This window comes from Oxyura jamaicensis, chromosome 14 (assembly GCF_011077185.1).
Source record: "Oxyura jamaicensis isolate SHBP4307 breed ruddy duck chromosome 14, BPBGC_Ojam_1.0, whole genome shotgun sequence".
NCBI lineage: Eukaryota > Metazoa > Chordata > Aves > Anseriformes > Anatidae > Oxyura > Oxyura jamaicensis.
This window is the reverse complement of record NC_048906.1, coordinates 7,814,548-7,824,696: the sequence shown is the minus strand read 5'-3', so window position 1 is coordinate 7,824,696 and position 10,149 is coordinate 7,814,548. Positions and strand designations below refer to the sequence as shown.

The following is a 10,149-nucleotide window of genomic DNA, read 5'->3' as shown; positions in this document are numbered from 1 at the left end:
TGAAGTATCTCTGCAGCCAAGGCAGACATTTCAGGGCAGAGCCTGAGATTGCCCACAGCAGAGCAGACAGCACTTCTCTGGGCTAGTGTTGGTACCTTGGGGCACCAAGCAGCCCTTGAAAGAACACCCAGGAGCTGTGCCCCTGCCTGCAGCCTCTTGTCCAACTCCCCCGCCCCGGCCGGCCCCGCCAAAAAAAAAAAAAAAATAAAGCTGCATTACTGGGTGCCATGACCCCGGCTCCATGGGGATGTGCTGACAGCTCGCTCAGGCTCCTAAACCTTTCTGAATGTGCAAAACCGCAGCAGTGGTGAGGATCCCCTTCACACCTGTGTGCCCATGCCCTCATTCTATGGTACCTGTAGGCAGCGAAGGAAGGTTTTGATCAGGCAGCCCCCTTGAGGGGTGTTACAGCGACACACAGGCTCTCTGGGAGCAGCTGGGCCTGCCTGGAGGCAACAAGCTGGGGTGCCCAGGAGCACATGGGCAGGCTTATTCCTGTTCTCCTGTTTAAGTGGACTGCTGTAACTACAGAATTAAATTGGGCTGTGTTAGCATGTGCTGTCTTACCCTAGAAAAGCTGGTATTTTTTCCCAAATGCAGTTCCTCGGGTATAGTGAAGGACCAGACCAGCGTGAATGCCCAAAAACCTGCCCCAGGCACCTTGCTGAGGCGCAGGGCCTGCTTGGCCTGTTGCAGGAGCATTGTGCGGATTGCTGCTGCAAAGCCAGGGGAAAGAACCCGCTGAGTTTGTGCTTTCACTCTTCAACCAAAGTGGGGTTTGAGCTTCACAGCAGCAGAGCTGTTTTTTTATTATTATTATTTTTTTTTTGACTTTCAGCTTGTGGCAGTGCCAAGGTGGCAGCGATGGGGGGTGCTGGCCGGGCCCTGCCTCTTCCCTCACGGCTCCGGGGGGTTGGGACAGGACCGGGACAGGGACAGGGCAGGATGCTGAGGCGGGGATATAAAAAAATTAAAAAACAAAATAAACAATATTTTTTATTTTTAATGTGGAAATGGTGCGTAGAGGGAACAGTTGCTCGGATCGGCTTTTGGAGATGTAGGGGCTGCTAAAAGCAGAAAAGTGAGAGAAAAAACTGAAAAACCCTGACAGGGTGTGTACTAAAAGCCGTGCCGAAGCAACTTTTACCATCCCGGTAGCGTGGCCGAGCGGTCTAAGGCGCTGGATTAAGGCTCCAGTCTCTTCGGGGGCGTGGGTTCGAATCCCACCGCTGCCAGTAGCTTTTTATTCTTTATTTTCTCCCATGCCGCGGCCGCCCGCAGGAGCATTGTGGGTAGGAGGAGGGCCGCGGCCCCACGTGCCGCCCGCAGCGGCCCCAACATGGCCGCCGCCTGAGCGTCGCCCGCCCGCCTCGCCTCGCCACCGGGCACCGCCACCGGGCAGCCGGCGGCCCCGCCGCCCGCGCCGGCCCCTCGGCCAGGTAAGGCGGCTGCCGCCGCGTCCCTTTGGCCGCCTACGGGGCCGTGCGGGTCCTGGAGGGGAGCTGGGGGAGCGCGGCCTGGGCGGAGGGGGCTCTGCCCCCCTGCGGGCGCTGCGAGGGCTGGGGGCGGCGGGGTCGTGACAGGAACCGGCGGGCGCGGGCTGCGGCCCCTCAGCTCCCCTCAGCGCGGGGCTGGGGCCATGCTGTGGTGGGCGCGTTCGGCGCAGCCCTGCCCGGCTCTTCCTGCTTCCAATGGGTTCTCCTCGTCCCCGCCGTACGGCGGAGCTGGGCGGGGGGCAGTGGGCTCCCCCCCGGCACCCCTTTTCTCCGCTCCTCGCCCCCCGGCAGGTCGCCGTGTCGGGAGGAAGCAGGCTCGCCGGCTGCCGGCCGCGAAGAGGAGCCCGGCGGGGTGGGAGCTCTGCCCGCCCGCTCCTGCAGGAGGTAGCACGCAGCACCGGGCAGCTCTGCGCCTGGCGGAACGGGCCTAGCGCTTCGCTGCCTACATGTCGACGTGGTGAAGAAAGGTTTGGGCTTAGCGTGTGACCCCGAAACCCTGGGGATGTGCTGCAGCGACGCTGCCTCCGCACAGAGGTCCTGGTGCACAGAGGGGCCCTTGTTGGGTTCACTGCCAGAAGATGACTGTGCAAAGCTGCATGCTGACGGGCAAAGCGAGTAGAAACAGAGCAAGTAATTGGGTCAAAATTGTTGTTATCATAAATGCTTGGAAGGTGCTTCAGCTTTTTTTAAGCTTCCATTTTACAGTATAATATAGGCCACCCTGAGCTGAAGGATTACTGCTGGGGCTGGACCAGGAGGCTCTCTGCAGAGAAAAGGTCCTGGTGTCAGGAAATTATGGTAGTGATTCAGAAGATGGCACTTCTGCCACCTCACTGGTGCATTATCTACCCTTTAAGGCACTGACGGGGCAGGAGTTCCAGGCCTTTCCTGCACTGCATAATTTTATGCGAAAAATGTTTCAAGTTTCAGTGTCGGCATTTTAAGGGTCCATGATGCTGACAAATCCAGTGAAATGGTAGAACATTTCATGCTAAAAGTCTGTGCGTGACAGACACCATGCAGGTTTGCAAGTTTCCTACTTACAGTTACTTAAAAACCTTTGGTAATAAAAAAGATAATTTTGGTACCCAACTGTCCTTCTAAGCTCAAACTTAGAGGTGGGATTCAGATGCTTCATCTGTGTTTTATGCCTCTTTGTATGCTATTTTTCTTCATTGGTTCTAAATTGGTGATATTATGGGCAGCTAACGAGTGGTTAAATCAGTCCTAGCGTTGGTCCATTGCAAGAGAAATTAGAAGATTTATACTTCTTGCCTCTATGCAAGGTGTTCTGAAGTTTAATGATTCATGCTAATAGTGTGCATTAATATTACTTTGCACAGGAGAGTTCCTTTTTAAATAAAACAATTCTGCCAAAGGAAGACTTGAAATAAATATCCAGGTGACCATGTTTGATATCAGCTAGCATTTAATTCCATTTTGTTATTCACGTGGCGTTCGTTTCTACATATGCCATATGTGCATATAGATGTAGAACTGCGTCTGCGTGCCTTTAATGAAAGCTTCGTTTTGATGCAGAGGATTCCTTGAAGTCGCATGAATATTACAAATTGTTCTGGGACATACTGCTTCCTATTTATAGACCTGCCATCCTGACACTCCAGTAAAAGCAGCTGTAGTCATTCTTTATGCTTAAATGATTAAGAAAACTTGTAATCTTTGTAAACCAACATTTTCCATGAGTACCGACAGCTGGATTCACAAGGAGATGCCACGTAAAATTACATAAGCTGCGTTGGATGAGGGACCAGAAACCAGGTCCTTCAGGTTAAGGTTCTCTTTCTTTCCTTAGCCCATGGAATCTTAATTTATATTTGGGATAATGAAATAACTTCCTCAGGAGAGAAGGAGCTAGCACATAACCGGCACTCAGGCCATCAAAGAGGGAAGTGTGGATCCCAGTCCTTCTGGGGCAAGGAGGGAGGGTTTGGACCCATGTCTTCCAGCTCCTGGGTGCTACAGGGTGTGCTCACACGTGGTGGGAAGCCTCCTGGCGTCATCTCTGTTCTGAATGAAAACTGCAGTCACTCCATTTTAGGCACAGCCCCATCCTGTAGCTGTCAGGCTGGCACTATGTGAGCCTGCTCTATCAAGCCACTTGGGAGATGTGAGCAGAGAAAGCAAAACTGGAACTGACAGGTCTCATTTTTTAAAACAACACGTTCATGTTCGTATTGCTGGGACGAATGGAGTGCCTGGCGGCAGAAAGCAGTGGTCGCTCCCTCTGATGTCACACCGCCGTGGTTTTGCAGCATGAGCCCCAGCCTGTAGTTGACTGAGGACACTGACTTCTAGCTGTGAAGGTTTTGCATTTCTATGGGATAATTTCAGATATGATTCTGAAATATTATTGACACGGTTACAGGGTGGCAAGAGCTAGGGATATGCTGCTGTATAAAAGAACAGAAAGTTGCAGTTAAGCACTGGGGGGAGAACTTTTTGGTAGTGGGGAACCTGAAAGTAACAAATCTGGAATTGTGTTTGTAGCTCGAATGGCAGAAACAGTGTGTGTAAACCAGAGCTGTTGTCAGGATGGAAATTGACCCATGTGGTAATGTTAGCACTCAGATCCAGGGTGCCTATCCAGCTTTTCTGAAAGGTTTCTTAGATAACTGCATGTTATTAACGTGATGTTTTGAGAAGCCTGTACATGTTTCAAAATATACTGAGCTGGTTAAATTAAGCGGTTGCTAGTGTATTTGAAGAAAATCACCACTGTCTTGGATGTAACATGCTGGCTTCGGTCTCTTGTGACCCTGTATTGCCAGCTGATGCTGGATGCTGCCTCATTTTCTTACTCTTCCTCTGTAGGAGTTCCAGCAAAGAAGCAAGCTGGCATCTGGGAGTAGAAGACAGAGAGGGAGTTCCTGAACATAGGTCATAGGCCTGATTCTCTTTGGTGTTAAAACTTCCATGGTCACTTTGTGAGAGGTCTTAGCTTTTATGCCTGTCTTGACCGGTACTGGCTGATCAATGGTCTAAAATGATGTGGACTGATTACGTTGTCATGGTGGCATCCCAAATATTTCAGAAATCATTATATTTGATTTCAGCAGGAAAAAAATACTGTTGCTCTAGCTGAGGAACCATTTTCTATTTGATGGCCTGAACGAGCATGGCAGTGACTCCAGCACCAGGACTCACCGTGACTCGCTGTTACAGAGCACCCAATCCTCCGTTAATAGTAGTGTCTTACTTTCTCTGGAGCTGGTCAAGTTAGGAAGTCAGGCCTGTTGTTCTGGTGATTGTAAAGGGTCCAGGAGATGGCAGGGAGTGTGTCTTGGGGCTGTCAATTAGAAACTCTGTCTGAAGAGTGATAGGTCTTTGCTCAGCTAGGGGACAGGACTGCAATGTGTCATGTAGATAAAATTGAGACCAGAGCGTTCTCAGACTGACTGATTCTGAGCACAGGATTTACACAACCTTTTTTCTTCTCCCATCTCTTCAGCTGCTCTTCACTGTCTGCTTTCAAGGAAATTTTCTGAGCAGGGAGGCTAGTGAGCTGCACAGCACCGTCCTTAGTGATGGTAACAAGTGCTGCGGCTATTTCACAGCTCTCGCGTGCTGACTGACCTGCCAGCGCCCTGTGGATGTGCTGGCTGGCCAACAGCTGCTACCGAGGTGTAACAGTAATGCGGTGTATCAAAGATGCACTTTGGGCAAGTACAAAAGGTCTGTCCTTCCATCTGCAGAGCACTGATTGAGTGCTTGCTTTCTTATGTAACTGCTGGTTTTGATAAAACTGCAGGAACTTAATTAGCTTTGAGATACTTGCTGGTCTTTTAAATTTGGTGCCAGTTGGTCAAGATTGTGGAGTATTAGGACCTTGTCATGCGAACACGTACGCTCCTTAAAAAAACAGACTAAATGGATTACCACTGGAAAAAAACGCAAGTTAACATGAACAAATACTCCAGGCTACATGTGGTACGTGGCACAGATGCAGTGACTCATATGACATATCTGTTTTCTTTCAGATTGTGCAAAGGAATAAGCCAAGAAAAAGCTTTTTGTATCCTAGCATGGCAAATGAAGAAGATGATCCAATTATACAAGAGGTAAAAGTGTCGTGGCAGCAGTGAGGCTGCCTCATACGTGAGGCTTTTTTTTGTTGTTGTTCTAGTTCCTATTGTTCTTACATTGCTGAAACCATCTGTCATCAACATCAGGGGTTGTCTGATAACCTGTGACTATAAGGGAGTATGTTATAAGGGCCATGGCTCATGCTATCTGTTGGACCAAAATAATGGTATCCATGTTGGCAGGCTCACTGGGTAGATGTGCTCAGCTTTTTTACCCTTGGTAATCTTTACACATCAGAAGAAGAATACAGGTGGGGAACTTGTTGGGACCACTGTGTGTTTTCATTGGCCTGATAGCTCTCTGGTAGCCGAGTCAAAAAAAAACAATGATTTGGATGAATTAATATCTGTTATATATGAAGCTAAAATGTTTTCATGCCCTCTGCTAAAATAAGCATTTGTGCTCTGATTCAGGACTTCTTTAAAGGACTGTTACCAAACAGCAGCCAGTGTCCTGCTTACTCTGTGTGTGGATTCACACATGAGAGGTACAAGCAAGGGCAAGCTCTTAAAAAGGACAAAAGCCCTGAATAGTGGGAATTGACAGAAGTGTTTCCAAAGGTACCAAAAATGGAAGCTTCCATATGTGATATTCATGAAACATCTGTGAATTTTAGGTATCAGTGGCAAAATGTTAATATTAAATCAGATTTGGCTTGTGGGTGTGTCTTGTCTAGCTTGAAAGTTTTTATGACAAAATACTAGCAAGGAAGTTAACTTTCAGACATGCTGCCAGAGAGAACATCCTCTTCTTTCTCAGACAAAGATTTTCCTGTTTCATATCAGATATTTGCCAAGTTTCCTTAGAAAGAAAAAATGCAGCTAGAGCCACTGTCTCCTGCCTCATCATAGTCATGTTTTTTTGTTTGTTTTAAAAGGCTGCTGAATTTGATGTCAAATTTGGTAGAGAGGAGACCTTTGTCAAGAGGGTCATGAATGCACTTTATAGTACAGTTCGTAACAAAAAGCTAAACTTGACAGCATTTGAGCGCTAGGGATTGCAGTTGCATCTGAAGTTCCATCTATCATAGCTGTTAAGTGATGAAGGTTGCTTCTCTTGCTTTTCAGATTGATGTGTTCCTGGCCAGAAGTCTACTGGAGAAGCTGTATCTTTTTCAGGTATTCCAGTTAAATTTTATTTAGTGAAAATTTGTTTAAAATAAATAGAATGAGCAATAACTTCACTTATTGGTTTGGCCTGCCAAGCTCTTGGGTATAGGCAGACCTGTGTGGGTCTCAGTCAGTTGAAACATTTTGTATTAAATCAATAGCAGCTCTGAGCGGGCTGCAGCTGTGGCTCGGAGATTTCATCTGGGTACCACACTGTCTTCTCAGCATTCCCACACAGTTCAGGAAGGAGGACCATGTGACTACATGTTGACTGTGTCCTATAGACTAACACTGCTGGTAAAAATCCACAAATATTTTATTTTTAGGTAAATAAATATCCAGAGAATTAATATTGAGGGATGCTTTTTAATGGCTTCTATCATTTCCTTTTTTTTGCTGGATGAACATGTGGTACTGTGTTTCCATTTCATAGGGTGTAGTGATGGGGGTCGGGTGGGGTGGAAAGGTGGCTGGAGTAACAAGAGCAGAGGACTGAGGGGAAAGCAACGGGCTTTCTAGACCATACTCCCAAATCTGCTGATGACTCACAGGATCAGGTTTCTTGATGTTTCGTAACCATGGTGGCTCTATATGCAAGAGGCTCTGTATGTGAGAAGGCAGACAAGATTGAATTGTTTTCCATGAAGTTCTTTGATCTTTAAATGAAGAATTCTTACAACATTGATGTGTTTTTCAGTATCCAATTCGTCCAGCTTCTATGACGTATGATGATGTTACACATTTATCAGCAAAGATAAAACCAAAGCAGCAAAAGGTTGGTTATCATTTGAGTCCAGTCCATATAAGTTGCTTTATACTGTCCAGAATGTACTTTAGAAAATCACATTGTGCTATTAAGCTGTTACGATTGTGCAACTACTTGTGGGACCAGACCTCTGTGCTTGGAGGTATGAGAGTGTCTTTCATGGTATGTGTACAGTAGAGTTTAGAAAAAAAAAATGGTTTACAAAGAGAGGAATTATAGTCATGATGGAAAAAACACGTTTGATATAAAATAGAACCATTCAGGGATCCTCGCTGACAGGGAAGTTGGAAAAATACTTGTGTATTTGATTTCTACTGGTAAGTAAACTAGACTGATAATGCAGTGGAAGATAAACTAGAAAAGTGAGAGTATTTGTCAGGGCTGCCTAAGAACTCTGACTGCTCTGCTTCCATTGATTTACATGGGAGATGATGCATCTCTAGCCTGTTGCTAAAGTGTTCCCACTACAAAAAAAAAATTATTTTCATATATATATGTATACTCAACTTTATGTATGAGATTTGCCTTGTGGATTTTGAATGGTGCTGCTTACATATTTAAATTTGCTGTAAACCAATGGAAATGTTTCAAGCATTGGATTGAAGTCTACTGTGGCAGAACCCCAAATTAATCAATTAATTATCTGTTTGTCTTTTTATATTACTTAGGTTGAACTTGAAATGGCCATTGACACTTTGAATCCTAACTACTGTCGCAGCAAAGGAGAACAGATTGCCCTCAATGTAGATGGCACGTGTACAGATGAAACAAATACTTATTCCTCGTAGGTGTCCTCTTTGCCTTCATTTCCTTTTTGTGGTGGGCATAGATAAAAGCATGCCCACCAGGGCTTTGGGGAAAAGTGAAAACAAGTGGATGTGCAATCTCAGGGGGTGCATTGAACACTTAAGTTGTAAAGCAAGAATTCTCTGAGGTAACCTATATTTTTTGGTGTGCTTCTTTAATTACGGACTGCAAGCAGAAAGATGAGCATATGTATTTCATAGAATTGTACAGTCATGGATGTGGGAAAACACCTTCAGAATTGCCAAGTCTAACCATCCACCTGACCTATGAAGTCCCATCTTGACTTTTACTTCTGCTGCAGGCCACGATGACATTGGCCTCCTTGGCCACCTGGGCACGCTGCTGCCTCATGTTCATCTGGTTGTTGACCCATGCCCCAAGGTCCTTCTCTGCTGGGCAGCTTTGCAGCCACCCCTCCCCAAGCCTGGCCCACTGCATGGGGTTGTTATGACCCAGGTGCAGGACCTGGCAATGACACTTGTGGAATGTCACGTGGTTGGACTCAGCGCATTGATCCTAGCTAGGCTGCACAGCCTTCCTACCCCAGAGCTGATCAATAGTCTTGCCTCACTTGGTGTCATCTGCAGGCTTACTAAGGGTGCTCTCAATCCCTTCATCCAGACCATTGATTAAAATGTTAAACAAAACTGGCCCCAATATTTGCTGCATTTGTTGATAGACCATTTTGGGAATCAGTGATTTCAGACCTTTAACATCTGAATGCCTCCTTGCCTGTACAATGTAATCTTACAGCATTCATCTGTTTGCAGGAAGCTGATGGACAAACAAACTTTCTGCTCTTCGCAAGCTGCAAGTAATGTTTCCCGCTATGCAGCTGCTGTTTATAGAAAAGGTGACTTTATTTTTCTGACCTCTCGCATCAGTGAAACATTCATTTCTGGGTTAAAATAAGACCTGTTTGTTCTGTGTTTTCAGTAGCATAGGCTCATATTTAACTGGTGCTTCTTTGGATAAAATAGAAGTTTTCCTTATCAATGTCCTCAGAGTCCTCGAGTAGGTCCAGCAAAGCTGTAAATAATATAGCAGAACACCGTAGATGTGTAAATGCCTCCAAGATCTTAACAGTTCCTGAAGGCTTAAATAAACATATGTTGTTTATATTTATTTTTCTTACTTATATTATTATCTCCATCTGATTGTAGATGTTTTATTTTCCTGTTCAATGCTTTCTGCCCTTCTCTTGTTTCCTAATGCTGTTGCAGAGTTTTGATTTGAGGATCATTTGATGTGAAAATAGGTAGATCGTCTTCAGTGATGTCTGTTTTACTAGTAGTCTCCTAAAGGATAAGTCATATCTGAGCTACAGTGAGGCTCTATGTAAGATCTGGCTCCAACACAAAAAGGAAAGTGACAGAAATAGGTCTTGATTTTTCATACTCCTTTGAAATCCTGAGCACTGGATGAATTTTTCACATCAATCCCTTTGTAGTGTATTAAACATTTATGTTTGATGGAAGCTCTACTATTACAGAGGTGGTGAGATAATGAAAGTTCTGTCCTTGTGCACTGGAAAATAATAATTTTAACTAACGTCAATTCTCTTTTTCAGGTGAACTTCACCTGACTCCACTACATGGAATTCTTCAGCTGAGGCCAAGTTTCACCTACTTGGACAAAGCTGATGCAAAACACCGAGAAAGAGAAGCTGCTAATGAAGGTAAATGCTACATGAATTGTGTTTCCTTTTGAAAGGCAGAATACAAGTCCTGTCTATAATTTTATTCATAAGAGTCATTTTATTCCAAAGGTGTGTTTAAAATGACAGCATAGTGATCACAAAGCCATTTCTTTGCCAGGTTGTTTTCTTGATCATATTTTCAGTGTAGCTGCATCAGCATTTTTGTGG

General features: G+C 45.5%; 1 protein-coding gene and 1 non-coding gene across 4 annotated transcripts in view; both read left to right on the top strand.

The window, feature by feature from the left end:
- The first annotated feature begins 1,153 nt into the window (after window positions 1-1,153).
- Window positions 1,154-1,235, top strand: TRNAL-AAG. The gene has a single exon. It is a non-coding gene; the product is annotated as a tRNA-Leu (tRNA).
- An 83-nt stretch (window positions 1,236-1,318) lies between these two features.
- The window catches only part of POLR3E (RNA polymerase III subunit E), a 28,371-nt gene continuing 19,540 nt past the window's right edge, over window positions 1,319-10,149 (top strand). Inside the window, exons 1-7 of one of the 3 annotated variants that reach the window (XM_035339862.1) lie at window positions 1,319-1,439; window positions 5,495-5,575; window positions 6,668-6,718; window positions 7,407-7,484; window positions 8,144-8,259; window positions 9,053-9,135; window positions 9,853-9,960. In XM_035339862.1, the coding sequence (XP_035195753.1) occupies window positions 5,540-5,575; window positions 6,668-6,718; window positions 7,407-7,484; window positions 8,144-8,259; window positions 9,053-9,135; window positions 9,853-9,960 (472 nt within the window). In that variant the 5' untranslated portion in view covers window positions 1,319-1,439; window positions 5,495-5,539. Of the gene's footprint in view, window positions 1,440-1,990; window positions 2,127-5,494; window positions 5,576-6,667; window positions 6,719-7,406; window positions 7,485-8,143; window positions 8,260-9,052; window positions 9,136-9,852; window positions 9,961-10,149 lie in introns of those variants that run through there. The other 2 variants (XM_035339861.1, XM_035339863.1) reach the window with 2 other exon arrangements.